The 17,139-nt window shown below is 39.6% G+C and overlaps 1 protein-coding gene across 7 annotated transcripts; it reads left to right on the top strand.

Annotated features, from left to right (window-relative positions):
* Positions 1 to 55: 55 nt before the first annotated feature.
* LOC106049549 (scaffold attachment factor B1-like) lies at positions 56 to 16,330 on the top strand. 7 transcript variants are annotated; one of them, XM_048051957.2, is made up of 21 exons: positions 56 to 438; positions 1,366 to 1,453; positions 2,462 to 2,535; positions 2,624 to 2,902; positions 4,020 to 4,082; positions 4,746 to 4,773; positions 5,702 to 6,200; positions 6,618 to 6,667; positions 7,370 to 7,470; positions 8,091 to 8,240; positions 8,340 to 8,440; positions 9,348 to 9,487; positions 10,240 to 10,328; positions 10,855 to 10,991; positions 11,618 to 11,911; positions 12,746 to 12,883; positions 13,668 to 13,704; positions 14,506 to 14,627; positions 15,347 to 15,459; positions 15,654 to 15,720; positions 15,936 to 16,330. In XM_048051957.2, exons 1-21 carry the CDS (start codon positions 250 to 252, stop codon positions 16,060 to 16,062), a joined length of 2,886 nt encoding a protein of 961 aa, XP_047907914.1. In that variant the 5' UTR covers positions 56 to 249; the 3' UTR covers positions 16,063 to 16,330. The 7 variants fall into 7 exon arrangements, 6 of the variants coding, with proteins under 6 accessions (XP_047907914.1, XP_047907916.1, XP_047907918.1 ...); XM_048051959.2 differs by having other exon boundaries at positions 57 to 438; positions 2,624 to 2,845; positions 13,665 to 13,704; XM_048051961.2 differs by having other exon boundaries at positions 58 to 438; positions 2,471 to 2,535; positions 2,624 to 2,830; positions 13,665 to 13,704.
* Positions 16,331 to 17,139: the final 809 nt, after the last annotated feature.

The following is a 17,139-nucleotide window of genomic DNA, read 5'->3' as shown; positions in this document are numbered from 1 at the left end:
CGAGGGCGGGGCGAGGAACAGCGCGCCTGCGCGCCTCGTCGCTCCGTCGTTACAGGCGGGCGCGGTTCCGCGCGCAGGCGCGTAGGCTGCCGGCTGGGGCGTTCGGCTCTACGCGCGTGCGAGCTGCGTTTCCCTCCCCTTCTCCTCAGCGCGTCCCTTCTCCGCCACCATTTTGTGTTGTGACTCCGGCTTTCCGCTGTCGCCTTTATCCCGTCTCGCTCCACGCGTGCGAGTCGAAACGACGGCCCCATGGCGGAGAGCCAGCCAGCGGCCGGGCAGGGCGAGCCTGTGGCCCCAGGTGGGCCCGGAGGCCCCAGCTCGGAGCCGGAGACCCGGCGGCTGAGCGAGCTGCGCGTGATCGACCTGCGGGCAGAGCTCAGGCGCCGCAACTTGGACAGCGGCGGCAACAAGAGCGTCCTGACCGAGCGCCTCAGGAAGGTGAGTGGGCGCCGCGCGCGGGCCGCCTGATGGCGAGGCGCAGCCGGCGCCTGCGCGGCCCCGGCCCTCCCGGCGCCGCTGAGGAAAATGGCGCCAAGCGGCGGCGGGGCTGCGGCCGGGCCCCGGGCGTGCTTCGGGGCTGCCCCCCCCGGGCCCGACGCGAGCGTTCCGCACGGGACGAACGTCCCTGAGGGTGCTGGCCGCTGCTGGCAGCGTGGGGGTGAGTGGCGTTGCCGGCTCTACTGCGAGCCCTACTCCAGTCCCTAGACCTGCACGGCGCAGTGTGCGTGCTGTGGCACTCGGCTCAGGTGTTTCCAGTGCCGTGCAACGGTGGGTTGTCTGCCCTCCGTTGAGCTCCTGCGTTTACAGTTCTGTGCACTGGGCTTTTTGCAGTGTATTGATTTTTCTGACTTTCGGAAGAAGTTGGCAGCGTGGGCGCCACATCCTAATCAGAATACTTGGGATGCAAGTTGCACATAGACATCTTCCGCAGGATGCTGTCTCCAGGATCCAAGGCTCTTACTGTGTCATGACATCCTGGTGCTTGTGTACCTGTGCATTGTTGCAAATGCCATACCGCTGACTACCACAACCTAGTTGGTCGGATATTGCTTTACTTCCCAAGCTTCTGCTCTGTTTTTAACTAAAACTGAAACAGTATTTTTATTTTTTGGCTATAGGTTACACTGCTGACTGCCTTCTAGAAACTTTATGCCAGCACGTTACAATTTTACGTGTGCTAGATGCTTTGAAGCTGGTGTCTTTTTATTGCATATCCAAGTTCCTTCTGTGTAAATCAAAGTGTTAAATTCTTGTTTCATTTTTTTTTCTGCTGGCTGGTGTACAGTGTGTAAAATCAACAGAGAAACACAAATAGATTTTTTATATCTGTTTTTATATCTATCTTTATTTTTTTTTCCTGAATAGGCTATTGAAGAGGAAGGGGGGAATCCTGATGAAATTCCGGTAGTTTCAGAAATTGTCAACAAGAAAACTTCCAAAAGAAGCAGCAAAGGTACAGGGGATTTAGAGAAGATCTTCACCTGCCTCCCCATTGGGTTTTCTGTTAGATTTTATCCGTGAACCAGAATCTTGCTAATCTCTTTTTAAGTCTGCCTTGCCTTTTGGAAAAGCGCACTGTATAATTTTGGTATTGTTGTGCACTGAATGTTTTGCAGTTGCAAGGCTGTAGCTAACAGTACTTGCCTGAGCCAGATTTGGATAAATCCAGTCTTCTGGAAAAGCTGGAACACAGCTGAAGTTTCTGTTCCTTGGTTCTGACCTTTAATGCCATAACGCCTTATTTTAAAATAGGTGATTATTTCTTTACATGACTGTACCTTTACTTTTGAGAAACAGTGTAAGTTTTTTTTTTTTTTTTTCCCCCAAGGTAGAAATACAGAGTTTCTAGCAAATTCAAAACGACCTCTGTAGTTTGTTGTGCTTACGTTTCATAGATAGTAGCAGTCTTGTTTTTTCCCCCAGAAAACCAGATTGTAATCGATATCGGAAGTTTGATTTTTTTTTTTCAAGGCTTTCCATAGGGAAGGACGTGTGTAGACATAATTTCTGGATGGTGAGAAATAGTCTTACATAATGCTTATTTTTCTAAAAATAGTTTGCTATTTTTCTATAATTTAATTACGTTAGCACAGTTTGAGCTTCTGTTGTAATCAAGTAATGTTGAAACTTGCTTTCATATTAGAGCTGAACAGAACAGTTATTTAAAATGAAAGATTATAATTAGGTACTTAATTTTGGTTTATATGAAATGTAAATTTTTGAGATGAAGCTTAAACATTTTACTATTTTTTTTGACTCAGATTTTTGTTGATGCATCCAACATTGTATTTACTTGCAAACTAAAATGGGTAATCATAACTGCAAAGAAAATGTCACAATTGTCAGTCAGTTGTGAAAAAATAAGAAAAAGTAGGTAACTAAGTTGAATGGAATACGTATTCTGATGGAAAAATGCAACTTGAAGATGCATGTTTGTACCTTTTTAAATTCTAACAATCAGTGTTGCTAGGACGTAGACCAGATGAAGAGGGAGTTGAAGACAATGGCCTGGAAGAGGATTCTGGAGATGGACAGGTATGCGAAGCTGTGTTGGAAGTGAAGCAATAATGGTGTTGTTTTCAAGTTACAATGACTATTATATATACTACTTTTCTTTTTACAGGAGGATATCGAAGCAAGTTTGGATAACTTGCAGGATATTGACATGATGGATATTAGTGTGTTAGATGAAGCTGAAATAGATAATGGCAATGCTGTAGATTGCGGAGAGGATTGCAGTGCTGATAATATTCTTGACTCGCTGTCTGACAGTAAAGAAAATGCTGATGCAGAAACGAAAGATCTTCCAGATCAGCCTACAGCATATGCTGTACGTAACTTGGAGGTATCCCCACAATTTTCTGAAATTAAAGAAGAATCAAGAGAAATACCAGTAGCGATGGTATGCATCTCTTATGTGTGTGGAATCATTTTTTTTTTTAAATAGTATAACTAGTTAGAGTGTAGTTGAAGTGATTTGGGTCTCTACTGGTTCTCATAATCATTGCTTTTTCTTCTTTTACATATGTGGAAATATCATTCTTGATTTTAAATGCTTAGATGTTGTTTGTGTGCATTGTATTACTGTACAAATTAATAATGCTTTGAACTCAGTACATCGCCTTATACTTGCAATCACATTTTCATATCTTTATGTAGGAGGATATGTGAGACAAATAAGGCTGCAGCATTTATATTTCACTTCAGCTAAACAGCAGCGTAGATATATTCTGGATACTTTTTTTCTTGGTTAGGATAACAGTCTTAGCTTACTTAGGTTTTGAAAGTATTTTTGTATTGGCTTTCTGTGTTTGTCTGTTACACTGCTGTTATGAAGTTGCTCATAGGGGCAAGAAGATAAACTTTTTCCTCAAAGTCAAGTGTTTACCTTCTGAAACATATGACAAAAGGCTCAAAAAGTTATTTGTATCCAGTCTGATAGGGAAGTGTAGTTCTTTGTTGTGTGTACACATTGTTTCATCAGTCTAGACTATAAAATTCCAAAATGGGTATTTTTTCCCCCCCTATGTCTTTAAGCTGCAGAAGTAAACAACCCTCCATCTCCAGTCATTTCCCCTTTCCCTCATGCAAGTCAAGGGAGAATAATGAAAAAGTTTTTTTTTTCAGCGTTAAAAGTGCCAGAGTTTAGGTCAACTCCTGCAGTCTTCTTTTCTCAGTAAAAAACATGGTTATCTAGTCACATAGACTTCTTGGCTCTATGTTCCTGCTGTAAATAAGAGAGAAAAAGAAACATTGCTGCCAGAATCAAAGACCTTAAAAGATTTTGAGGCAACCAACATATTTCAGAGGTAATGGGAAAGCTTATTCATATGGTGGGGATGGGTAAGAGGTGTGGGAGTCATCAGTCAGGTTTTTAACCTCTTTGGTTGTTTTGCATGCTGAGAGATTTGCTTGATAGTTGTCAGAGGAAATATAATTTCTAATCTTTGATTTCTCAGTCAGATTTTGTTTGGAATACCGTTCTTTTATAGCTAATGAAATGCTTTCTGTTTTTCAAGGTAGAGGCTGAAGACGTTGGAAACAGTTTCAATGCTGCTTCATCTGATTTAACTGTAATAAAGGTAAATTGTGTACGTACACGTACAGCTTCGAGTCTTGTTATCCATTGTATAAACTATCTTGATACCTTATATTTAACTTCCTTTAAAAGAGTATGTATCCCGTTTTGACAATAAAGCTGAAACTGAGCTGTTCTGAAATATGGGCCTCATTTCCAGGTCATTCATTCATGGTTGAGTAAGGACACTTGTAGCTTCAAGTGAGGCTGGTGGTTCTTTCAATACCACTTTCAGAAGGCAGACTTTGTAAAGTAGACTCTAGAGAAGGATAACACAAAGATAAAATACGGTCTATGTCACTTATATTTGGTAATTTATATACCCATATTAATGTGAGTAGGGTTGTAGAAGTATTACTGTGTTGTATGTTTAAAAAAAAAACAAACAAATGTTATCAGTGTTGTAGTTGCTTGAAACTGACCACCAGTTTGCGGCGTCTGTATTTGAGAAATAATGAAATACTACTGTTTCATAAAGCATGAAAACCTTTAAAAAGTAATGTTAAACCATCTTGTGAGAAATTTATTTAAAATTCAATAATTTCAAAGTAGAAATGGTATAAATCATAGTAATGCTTTCCTCCGAGGTGTAGGGGGGTAAGCAATAACATCTTGACCTTTTTTTTGAATACTGATATTTCTCTCTCTCTGTTGCTTTTCTCCACAGGAAACTGAAGAATTACCTCTGGAGCCAGGTACTGTGGTGTTTTTTTTTTTTAATAGATGTATTGTGTTGGGAGGGGGAGGGTCCAGGGCTTTGAAACAGTTTCATTTTTCATTTAATTCTTTTTGTATTCCTGTTTATTTTTTAATGCATTACCGTAGTGTACCTTGTTATGGTGGACAATCCAGGTCATGCACGATCATAGAGATTGGAAACCCAGTCATATCACCAGATCTGTAGAGAACTGCTTTTTGAAAACTTGTATTTAATGGGAGGAAATAGTTGTATAGAGCTCTCAACTACAACGGATTTAAAGAATGAGCCTTAAAGATGCAAAGGTTCTGAATATAAAACAGATCTTGTGATATCACACTATATTGCAGTTCTGTGAATAAATAAAGGAATGCAGGTAATATAAAACTTTGGTAAAGAACATAAATTCTGGTGACTGAACGTCAGAAGAAGGAATAGAGTGTCGTCATGGGAATTTTCTACAGATCATACTCGCATTCTGGGACTGCGAACACACTCATGCACCATCAGAAGATGCCCAATTTTCGTGTTGGACTGTCTGCTAAAAGAATTTCACAGAAATTTGGAAATTGAACTCTCAGTGCATTGATATGTTCAGTTAAGCATCCTGGACTTTGGAAGCTAACTAGAGAAGAAACAGAGCTGAACGATTTCATGAAGAATACCAAGGATCAGCCAGAAGGTTTTTGTTAAATCTGTGGGGACGTTTTTCTTCCCTGTTAACATTTTAGGGCTGATAAGGTAGTTTGTCAGACTGCAGTTAGCATAGCACTTTTAACACTGTGTACACTAGGGTTTTCCAATCTCTGTGTAGCTTAGAAGTTCTCTTGGTGTTAGTGTGGCAGCCATGCCAGTTCCACATTTGTGATTGCTGTATTTCCCTGGTGATTAAATCTTGTGCCATTCTATTCCTGTTAAATCCGTAGAAAATGAGAAAATACTCGACATTTTGGGGGAAACTTGTAAATCTGAACTACTTAACGAAGAAACTTCCGAAGTGGAGCAGCCACATGCACAGGAAGCAAGTAACGTGGTGCCAGGCAAGAGGCTAGCAGAGGAAGAGGATGTTCTTGCTGCCGCTCAGTTGGAGGAAGATGCTTTAGATTTGGACAGCAAATCGGCACAAGCTATGTCAAGGAAGGAGGCAAAGCGTTTAGTTGTAGCAAAAGGGGAGAGAAGTGAACAGACAATAGAGGAAGAGAAACTGGACTCTGAATCTTTAGTATTAGAGACCCTAAGCGATCAGAGTAGCAAACGATTCCAAGGCCTGGAAGCCTCTAGTGGGGAAACAGCGGAAAAAGGCGCAGGTCCTGAAGGCAAAGATAGCAAAGAAGATGCCAAGAAAACAGAAGACAAAGCTAATTCTGAGGAATCCCCTGCTACTAGAGAGTCCTCAACCAGTGAGGGCGGTGATCAGAAAAAGAGGTTTGTTTTTTCTCCGTTATAGACCAGATGCTATCTTTTTTCATTGGTCGTTAAGTGATGCGAATAAGCTGTTTCCTTCAATTGGCCACCAAGACTCATGAAATTGTAGCCTATTCCTAAAGAATCTGTTTTATTTCTCCTTGTGCAGACTTTTTTAAACGCAGAGGGTTTGATTTCTTTCCTTCCTCAACCTTCAAAGGTTGTTTTCTTAAATTATTTTAATTTCAGTCATCTGCAAAACAGAATTAATTGTCCGTTCAAGTATACGAGTCCCATATTTTCTCTTGTTTTTCAAAAAATTTGAATGGTATCTTTTATTTCAGAAATAATTCACTGGTAGGTATCAAATTCTAGCGTGCAATGTAGAATTTCATTTATGCTCTTGCTTGTTTGGATAATGGGATGTTTTGTCTTTAGCCCTGTTGAGGAGGACAGAGATACAAAGATAATCTCAAGAGATGAGAAAGGTATGTTTTGTATTTTTTTTTTGTTTAAAAAAAAAAAAGTACGTGTGACTGAAAAATTTTTCTTGGTCAAATTTAATCATTTCTTTGAAGTCAGTTTTCGTAAGTGGATGTATGAAGGAGTGAATGGAGCAATTGCAGTTATTAATTTTAAATACTTTGACTTGCTTTTCTTGTGATCTTTGGTTTTGTTTTAGTGTGTAAGTGTGCACGTATCTTCACTGTAGTTTTTGTACTGGAGTCTCCCACTAGGTTTCTGAAGTGGTGGTAGGTACTGACAAGAATGGTATTTGTCAGAAAATGTCAAAGATGTGTAATCTCTATACTCTGTATGGTGTTTCTGGTGAACTGTGAATTTCAGTTCCTAATTGACAAAGTAGAAAAAGTTCTGTTGTGAATTAATGTTTAATACTTCGTAGTTCTCATCAAAGTGATTGAAATGTAGGGGGAAATGTGTAGATGAAAACTCATTAAGACTGTTGAAATGCATGTCAGGTGTGGAGATCAAGAGTTAGTTTTTGAAGGCTGCAGTGTGTTAGGTGATTTTAAGATTGTTTAGAAGAGGTAGAGTTAAAATCGTGCTTAAAGTGGTTCATGAAGAGAAAAAGTGGAGCTTGTAGAGCACTTGCTTTTTCACTGTTGCATTCCTGTGTAAATGTATTTTTTATTTTTCAATGTTTGGCTTTTTTTTCTTTTGTAAATTAGGTCGTGCAGGTAGTGGTTCTGGCAGAAATTTGTGGGTTAGTGGACTTTCTTCATCTACTAGAGCTACGGACTTGAAGAATCTTTTCAGCAAGTATGGAAAGGTATGTAGCAGATATGCAAGCTAACAAATTGTTTAATCAGTGTTTGGTTTATAGTTTTTCAGAGCTTATGTGCAATAATCTTAAATCTAACCTTTTTAGCTCTGTTCATGTTGCTGTTGACTTAGGTGTAACACTGGTAGCATTACATTTAGAATAAATATAAAGAAGAAATTCTTCGTGATGAGGGTGGTGAAGCACTGGAACAGGCTGCCCAGAGAAGTTGTGGATGCCCCATCCCTGGAATTGTTCAAGGCCAAGTTGGATGGTGCTTTGAGAATCCTGGTCTAGTGGGAAGTGTCCCTGCCTAGACAATTCTGTGATTCTGATATTTCTGTCAAATGTTCCTTAGTGAAGCACTTCTAGAACATCATGGACATGATACGGGTCACGGACAGTATACGGGTCAGATTAAAATGTGAAATGAGCTTAACAATGTTGTTGTCTTAAAACACTAATGGAATATTGTGTGCCAAGAATGTTTCCTCCCTGTTAAAAGTGGATAGGTACTATACTATTACCAATACATGAAGCTGCTCAAATGATAAGTTAAAATTCATTTTGTGATGGATCTGCAAATGCAGAACAGATGTGTATATATATATTTTTTTTTCCCTCTGTAGGTGGTTGGCGCAAAAGTAGTGACAAATGCTCGCAGTCCTGGTGCTCGTTGTTATGGCTTTGTTACAATGTCAACATCTGAAGAAGCCACCAAGTGTATTAGTCATCTCCACAGAACAGAGCTGCATGGAAAAATGATTTCTGTGGAAAAGGTAAATGGTAGCTATTGCGTGATAGTATAATGAAAATAAAAGTGCATAAGTTTAGTGCCTGTCTTCTATTATTAAAAATATTTCTGGCTGAAATTCTAGGCGAAAAATGAACCAGCTGGGAAAAAGCCTGCAGACAAAAAGGAAGGCGAAGCAAGGAAGGAAAAAGACAGGCACCATTCAGCAGATTGCAAATCTGAGAAGTAAAGTGTTTTTTTATATTTTCCTGTTTAAAACTCGTTTGAAACGCAGCCATGTGACAGAAGGGAACAGTAATTGTAATAAGTCTTGATTTGCTTCATGCTGCATCTGAAATAGTAATAATACTAGGAAATTTGAAATTGCTGTTCTGTAGCAATAAGCACACCTTGATTGGCTCTCTGTTCAGAAATACAAAGCTTTTCAGGTTTTATCAACAAAACTTGTCAGTTACATGAGGAGATAGTTCATTTTTACGTTAACTGGTATTTTTTGTCAGAACTGTTAGTCCCGTAATCTGATTCTGACTTGGCCTGTTCTTTTAACTGACAAATCTTTCTAGTAATTTGTCTTTTTGATGGACTGTTTGCATGGCTAGTAAGCTGTGTTTCAATATTTGTTTTTCAAGTGCTCTGGCTTTTTTGAAAGAGGCATTTTGCTTTACTACACTTTGTTCTCTCATAAAATTATAAAAGACTTGGTAAAAGAGATGCTTTGGCAGACTGGTCTGCTTTGCATCAGGTGCTAAAGGTGTCTGTTCATAAAAACTTCTTTTCTAGTGGGGATCAAACCTATACCTGGGTGGGCCCTCTTCTCCCTGTTCTGTGTGTGAATGTTACTTATAGGCAGAACAGAAGGCTTTTATTTCTGGCACTCAAATGCCGAATACTCAGAGAGATCATCTGTAGTTTCTTCCTTTTAGACAGCTTTAGTGTAGTATTGTTTGCTAGTCTTAAACACATGTACAAGTATGCATTGACATACTGCAAATGCTCAGCAGCATGGAAGACACTGGACTGTGTTTTTGAGTGTTTTCTTTTTTTTTTCTTTTTACGTGATTGACTTGATCAGTAAGAATGGTTATGTAGCACTTCTTGTTAGAATTTATATTAAAGCAAAGTTTGTCTATAGGTCTGTTGGTATTAAAAAGGAGGAGAAGACTGACAAAAAAGATGATGCTAAGAAATCAGAAAAAGACGGAAAAGATGAAGGAAAAGAGAAAGATGATCAGAAAGCTGGACCCTCTGATCGATCTAGGGCAGGCAAATCAGGTAATTCTAGTGGTCCTTCAGAAATACATTCAAAGATACTTTTTTTATTTTTAAAGAAAATAAGTTGATAAAAGCTTCATCATAGTTGCTAATACTGTATTTCACATCCAAAAAAGTTTCCTTGATTGGCTAACAAGCATTAAAACATTAAGAACTGTGGCTGGTCAGAAAACGTCCAACTTTTGCATGATTCATAATTTAGTAAAAAGACTGAACTGTACTTTGCAATACTTTGTTTTCCTGATTGACAAAAAAAGCCATACCACAAAATACCTTAGAACTTTTTTTTATTTATTCCAACTTTGAATGCTAGTAGCTTAGCAACACAGTTTTTGTTAGTGGGCCTTAAAGGATGCATATGGTAATCTGTGAATTTTATGGAACCGTCACTGGGTTTAGAGCTGATGCAGTGTTTTTTTTGTTTTGTTTTGTTTTTTGTTTGTTTGTTTGTTTTTTCTTTTCAAATGTGGCAAAAGTATGTATTTTGCAGACCTAAGAACAAACTTAAATTTGTTTTTTTTCTAACTGCCATCCCAGGTAGAAAGTGCTACTTATAAGTTTACTGCCCACACCCCCAACTTAGCAAAATGTCGGTAAGCTACTTAAATCATAAATACATTCTTCCATAGGACATTCAAGAACCTCAGTAAAATAACTCTTTACTACTTCATATCATAATGGTCTAAACTATTGCAAGAATTTTTGAATGTCTTGGGTATTATTTATTCCTTGGGCATATTTTTGTTTTCTAGCAAGTCGAGGAACTGAAAGGACTGTAGTAATGGATAAATCCAAAGGAGAGCCAGTTATCAGTGTGAAAACTTCTGCATCGAAAGAGAGGGTAAGTACAGCTTTCAGAGAAGTATTTTTATAATAATAGGTATAAACCAACTTTATATGCAAATAATTGAAGGTTTTTTTTGCCTTGTGTATTGGGAACAGCTATCCTTTTATTGCATTTTACAAAACGTTAAGATGATGATGTGAAAATAAATGCTTATATCTTGCCATATTATAGTCAGTTGCTGCTGCTGTAGTTGAGGTAGTAGAAATGTACTTTGTAAGCGAAGTTAAGATAATATATTTCAACCAGTATGGTGACCAGTGACCTTTAAAGTGGTATATCATTTCTCACCAGTGCAAGTCAGATCTTGTGCCTCTAATATTTATATATATTTAAACTCTTTAGAAGTTCTAGCCAGATTCTGGGTGCTTCTCCCTGACTTTTCTGTGGAATTTCAATATTATTTGCCTTTGGGAAGCTGTGAGAGCCTGTTTTGTTCAAGTTGGCATAAGGTGGGCGTTTTGCCTAGGAAATCTAGCTACAAGTGGTCTAAAAGCTAACGTATTGTTTTGATTTAACTCAGAGTACGAAAAGCCAGGATCGTAAATCTGAGAGCAAAGAGAAACAAGATATTTTATCATTTGATAAAATCAAAGAACAGCGAGAACGTGAACGTCAGAGACAGAGAGAGAGAGAAATCAGGGAAACGGAGAGGCGACGGTGAGTTTTTCACTTCTAAACTTTGAATGGCATTTACTCATACCTCTCTTACCCGTGTTTTTTGAACAGGCTTCAACATAGTTGTGTGCTGGACCTTCCACATTTGTATATCAGATGAATTTGATAGTAAACTATTGCTAGAACAAATGCAATGCCAAATTATGAAGATTTTTATTACTGAAACCAGTTGTCTCTAAGCCTGTGCTTCTAAGGAGACTCTCCTGAATAACGACTTTTGTAGGTACTTTCAGGTCTGTTATTCTACTCAGTCAGAATTGAATTTTCATATACATGTGTTTTCCCTGAAAGTTTGTAACTACTTCCTAAATACTTCCTCAGTTCTGCATTAGGACATGCTGTGCTCTATGAAAGCTTTTTCAGTCTAACTTAGAGTAGCTGCTGTGTTATTTATGCAGAATCCTTATCCTTACTACTTTTTTTAACCTATATGGACTAATTTTTTGTTTAGGTGGCTGTGATTTAGTTGAATATACACCATTTGTGTTTAAGCAGCTAGTGGGAAGAATATAACTTTCTAAAAAGGCAAACAAATACAAACACCCAAAACAAGCAATAAAGCCTAGACTCAAGATAATTGAAAACAAAATATCTGCTCTTTTAATTAGAGAGAGAGAGAGGCGAGAACGAGAACAACGGCTTCAAGCCATTCATGAACGGGATGAAAGACAGAGGCTCCAGAGAGAGCGGGAACGACTTGAATTTCAAAGACAGCGTCTTGACAGAGAACGCTTGGAGAGGGAGAGATTGGAGAGAGAAAGAATGCACATAGAGCAGGAAAGAAGGAGAGAACAGGAACGAATCCAGCGAGAGAGAGAAGAGCTGCGACGTCAGCAGGAACAGCTACGCTATGAACAAGAACGGCGATCTGCAATGAGAAGGCCATATGATCCTGATGGCAGGTAATAATAACTGGGATGAGATACTGAAGTCTTTGGCCACATCCATGTACAGATACTTAGGCTTTAGAATACTCTAATTTGAAAATACTCTTGCTGTAACTGTCATTGGGGTTCACAACTGAAAGCTTTCTACTTTGTTGCTGTTAACAGTTCAATATTGATCTTTAGAAAAAGTAAATGTTGTACTTAAGTACCTGTAAGCACAACTTTATTATAGAAGATTTGAAAGAATTGGGAACTATTTTTCAAAGACGAGTGACTGAGAATAGAAATCCTTCACTTAAATGGGTATAGAATGTGATGGAACAGTCTTAGGTTGTGCCAAGGGAGAATTAGATGAGACATTAGGAAAAATTTCTTAATGGAGCGGGTGGTCAAGCATTGGAACAGGTTGCCAGGGAAGTAAGTGGTGGAGTCCCCATCCCTGGAGGTATTTTAAGAGGCATGTGGACATAGCACTAAGGGACATGGCTTAGTGATGGGACTTGGTAGTTCAGGTAGACGGTTGGACTTGATGATTTTGAAGGTCTTTTCCAACTTGGGTTATTCTGTGTTTCTAAACTCTAAAACAGGGATGCCAGCAGGAACAGGTACTTACTAGACTCCTCTCACGTCCAGCTGTGCTGAGGTTACACTTTTTGTATGGTGTTCATGCAACTAGCTTCCTTTCTGAAACTGAAATGTGATGTCAGTTTAACACTTCAGAGTTTTTAATTATAAATCAAAAATAACTTTTTGAATAATTGGACTGAATGAGGTTTGATCTCAAGATCTTGTTCAAGAGAGCAAGAAAGGAAGACTGCTTTGAGACTTCTGTTGTGTCTTTTCTTTCAGGCGAGATGATCCTTACTGGCCAGAGACAAAGCGAATGGCAATGGATGATAGGTACCACTCTGAATTTGGTCGTCAGGACCGCTTCCATGACTTTGACCACAGGGATCGTGGCCGATACCAAGATCATTCTTTGGACAGGTCAGTAAGGAGGAGGCTCTTCTTTCTATGCCTTTATGGAAATTAGGTGTCTTTTCCTGGCTTACTAATGGCTTGAACAGTGCTAAAAACAAATGACCCTTTTGCATTTCTTGTGTCTAAGTTTATACATGCTTGCAATTCTGTCTCCCTCACTTAATATATATTAAAAAAGGTTGCTTAAATACTATAAGCTAATTTCTGTTGTCTGTGGTGGTGCTGAGGGAGATCCTGTAACTTCTCTCAAGATGGATGGAAATCTGATTTGTGAATCCCCATTCATTAGCCAAAGATTTAGCAGTTTCCTTTGCTTTAAAACTTTCCCTACTTTCATCTTCACAGCCTAGCTTACACTGACTTTACTTCTACAGTCTACAAAAATGCTTTCTGCATAGTGCTGTTGACACTTCTGGTTTATTCTCAAAGGAGCTTTGGCAAGAACTGTTCTACTTTGCTTTTGCTTGTAACTCATTTCTGATGCTGGTTGGTTCACTCTATATTATTCCTTGGTTCAAGGCCTGGCACAGTGTTCTTCCCTTAGGTTCCTGACCGTGTCTCAGTGACACCTTGCTTACTAATATTACTGTAAGTGTTACTTTGATGTCTTTGTATGCTAGGTTGTTGAAACAAAAAATCATTCAAATATCTTACAGCCAAACAAGTATTGGTGTTCTCAGTTTTAAAGCCTAACAAAGATAAATTTCCACATGCTACTTCATAAAAACACCAGAACTATGATTGCTATGTTCATTTGACTGAAACTTCTTCTTTTACTTTCTTCAAGAAGAGAAGGTTCGCGAGGGATACCGGATCGAGATGGGCAGGTGGGTCATACCCGAACAATCACTTCAGTTTAAAAAACAAACCAGTCCCAAAGCAGAAGCAGCACAATGTGCATGATACCCATTTCTTAAATGGAATTACCACTAGAATTAAACAGTATGTGTTCAGTCACTAACTGACTTAGTCTAGTAACGTGCTAACATAAGTTACTTGCTCACTAGGGCATTTAGCCATAATTGAGGAAAAAATCCTCAGAGTGATTAGAGCTGCAGTATGGTGTTTCTTCAGACCAGAATATGATATGTGGTGATAGAAGTTTTGTTTAACAATCGTAGGTGACTGCAATATGTAAAGAGGTAAATGCTGTAGTAATGTATCCATAGTTGGCAAGGATTCCCTTCTCTGATGTGTATCTAAACGGTATGTAGAAAATAAGTGGTGCCATGATGCGACAAGACTATAAAAGGACAAGTGTGAAAACTGGTATCACAAAGGTATACTAAAACTTCCCTTCCTTCCTCTCTTCAGAAACGAGGGAGGCATTCTAGTAAAGGAAAAAAAATCTGTAGCCAGAATTTAAGCCTTAAAAAAAAAAAAAGCACCGGCACAACCATATACAAAGCTTCCACCTACCAATAACTGGAGTAGAATACGTACCGTGAAACAAAATTAGTGCCTCAAGTGAACTGTACACAGTAGCAACTATGGAAACAGTGAAGCATGAGACAGCTGTTTTATTTTCTGGCACATAATGAAACTGCAACCTCTGAGAAGCTGAAATTTTGATATCATAAAAGAAACCTGCATCAATTCTTAGCAGAACTCTACCATTTGCTTTCCAGCATTACCCAGATGAACGCCATGGAGGGCCAGACCGTCATTCCCGGGACTCCCGGGATAGTTGGGGTGGCTATGGGTCTGACAGAAGAATGAATGAAGGGAGAGGGATACCTCCACAAACCCGGTTAGTGTGTAAGAAATAAGGGAAGCAATTTATTGAATCATAATTCTAATGCTCGGTAAACCTTTGAAGGGGGTGACAGTGGAAGCAGTTTCCCAAGTGTGAATACTTTCTCCAGGTAGTTTCTTCAAACATCTATTCTCATCTGAATAAGCAAGGAATTTAGTGAGTGAAGAGGTACTGCCCAGGTAGCTCAGCTGGAAACTGGTTCTCTTGTAAATTTCCTTTTCTACAGATAAGATTGAGTCCTATGCTAGATGGTCCAATAGTGCCCACAAAAGTTGCATTTGTGACTAACAGGTTTTAAGGAAATTGATTTTCTTTCCTGCAGTAGTGGGGGACTGAGACTGTTCTTAGTGGTCTTCAAATCAGTGAGTTGTCAAGCTAGGTGTATTTCAGATGCATAACGTTCAGTTCTACATAAATACACCAGATAGAGGAATGGTGGCTGATTAATTGCTCCCTGTGTAAGTGCTTTAGTATATTGTGATGCTAAATATGTCTGTAGACTGGAAAAAGATGGGCTTTGTGTGGAGGATGTTGTTCAGCAAGTTTCTCATTGTTTGACTTTGAACAGTTCTTACTGCAATGACTGGGTGGATACAGATACAGCTTGACTAATGCCTTAATACACTCTTTTATGGGGTATGGTGTTTGGCCTTACCCTATGCTGTTAAATTGATAAGGGACACACCTAGAAGACTTTCTTTTATTTTTTTAAGAGATGGACGTGACTGGGGAGATCATGGTCGAAAGTTAGAGGGGCATCAAGATCGTTCATGGCAGGGAAATGTGGATGGAGGAATGATGGGACGGGATCATGAGAGATGGCAAGGTACACTTGCTGCTTACCAGTGTGATTGTGGTTTTTCTATGAATTACTGCTGCTGAACTTCTAGTGGTAGTTAAAATTCCTACAGAGCTTTAACAACATTGGCAAGAAAGCAAATACAATTCTGGAAACAAAATGTTGCTTTTTTAATAGGAAAACATGAATACCTCCCCCCCCCCCCTTTTTTTTTTAATTAGGTGGTGATAGAAGCATGCCTGGTCAGTCAGGACCAGGCCATGTGATGAATCGAGGAGGGATACCAGGGTAAGAAGCTGTGTTTGGACTGCTTATGAATGTTTCACAATAGCTGACATCTGAATAAGACACTAAAATCCTGTGTCAATAGTATAAAATAATGCTTTCAGATTCTACCCAAGTATGGATTTGCAAGTAGAAAAAAAAATAAGCAAATGCCTTTTCTCAGATTTGTAGTAGTATTTAGTTGTGTCCAATTTTGAATTTGCCTGGTCTTGTTTTAGGCGTGGAGGCTTCACACAAGGTGGAAACCAGAGCCAGATAATGCAGAGTGGTGGAATACAAGGAGGTTTTGCAGGCCAGGAGAGAACAAACAGACTGACTGAAACCCGTTTTACCCGCCGCTACTGAAAGCGCTATAAATAATATATATTTATATATATAAATATATAAATATATATATTTTTTTAATACAAGATGACAATGGTGGTGAATTCTATTGAGCAGGGTCACCTTGAATTTGTGCTTACGAAAGCAAGATTGCTGCCATATTGTAGCCAAATATATCAGCTGTTTATTTTGTTGTTGTGAATGTGTTCTTGGACAAGTGTTAGTTAAAGTTTCTTTTAGTGAAACATTCCATTTTTCAAAAATAATAAAACCAGATTATGGCTAACAATTCCATCTTCCTGTAGTCTTCCTTGGCGCACAGGACGAGGTGCTGTGCAGTCAGGTGCTTCTGGGGAAATGGCGAGCAGCAGTGGGGGGAGAGTGTTGTCTGTAGGTCGGGAGAGGCAGCGGGGGGGACATGGAGGGAGAACGCTGCTCCCAGAATGCGGGGAGTTTCAAGGTTCCCTAGTTCTCATTACAGAGCATCTTCAGTTGCCAAACTCGTATCGATTGGTTTTCACAGTCCATTTCTGCCTCAAGCTTACCACGACCTTTCCCTGCTGGAAAACTTCATCCCAAACAGTTTAGCTCAGACTGAATGAAGCAGAGGAAAAGCATACCCTTCTGCCCATTTTAAACTGCACTTGACTGCTGTACTTTCTCTAGGAGGTTTTCCTCTCCCTGTTTCTGAAGCACAGAGTTGATACTTGTCAGGGAGGCTTTTTACCATACGTCTGCTTTCTCTTTATTTAAGGAAAAGGCGCTACCGATAGTTTCCCTGACAGTTGAGGCTTGCCAGAGTGCAGAAGGCAACTCCACCTCTCTACTGACCATGCCAGCTGTGGCATGTCTTTGTTCCCTTGCAGATGTGGAAGCCACGCGATGGGAGCCTTGATGCTGTTCTTCAGGGGCCTCTCTCCCTGCTGCTGGGTCTAGCAACCTCGAGAAGGAAGCTTCTTAGGTGCAGGTGTGGTGTACCTGGGAAGAGGAGTGGAACAAGCAATGGAAGAATGTCGGGGAGTGTGTGCATGCTGAAGAACAGCAGCTTGTGCTGTGGGTGGGTGCTGAAGGTCGCAGCCTACAGTTGGTTTCTAGCCT

Source organism: Anser cygnoides, chromosome 27 (genome assembly GCF_040182565.1).
Source record: "Anser cygnoides isolate HZ-2024a breed goose chromosome 27, Taihu_goose_T2T_genome, whole genome shotgun sequence".
In the NCBI taxonomy this organism is placed as follows: Eukaryota; Metazoa; Chordata; class Aves; order Anseriformes; family Anatidae; genus Anser; species Anser cygnoides.
This window is presented reverse-complemented; position numbering and strand designations above follow the sequence as displayed.

Coding starts and splice junctions, on each gene's coding strand:
- LOC106049549 (XM_048051956.2), top strand. CDS start 250: ATGGCGGAGAGCCAGCCAGCGGCCGGGCAGGGCGAGCCTGTGGCCCCA. Junction 2,536..2,623: donor AGGATTCTGGAGATGGACAG/GTATGCGAAGCT, acceptor TTCTTTTTACAG/GAGGATATCGAAGCAAGTTT. Junction 13,705..14,505: donor TACCGGATCGAGATGGGCAG/GTGGGTCATACC, acceptor TTTGCTTTCCAG/CATTACCCAGATGAACGCCA.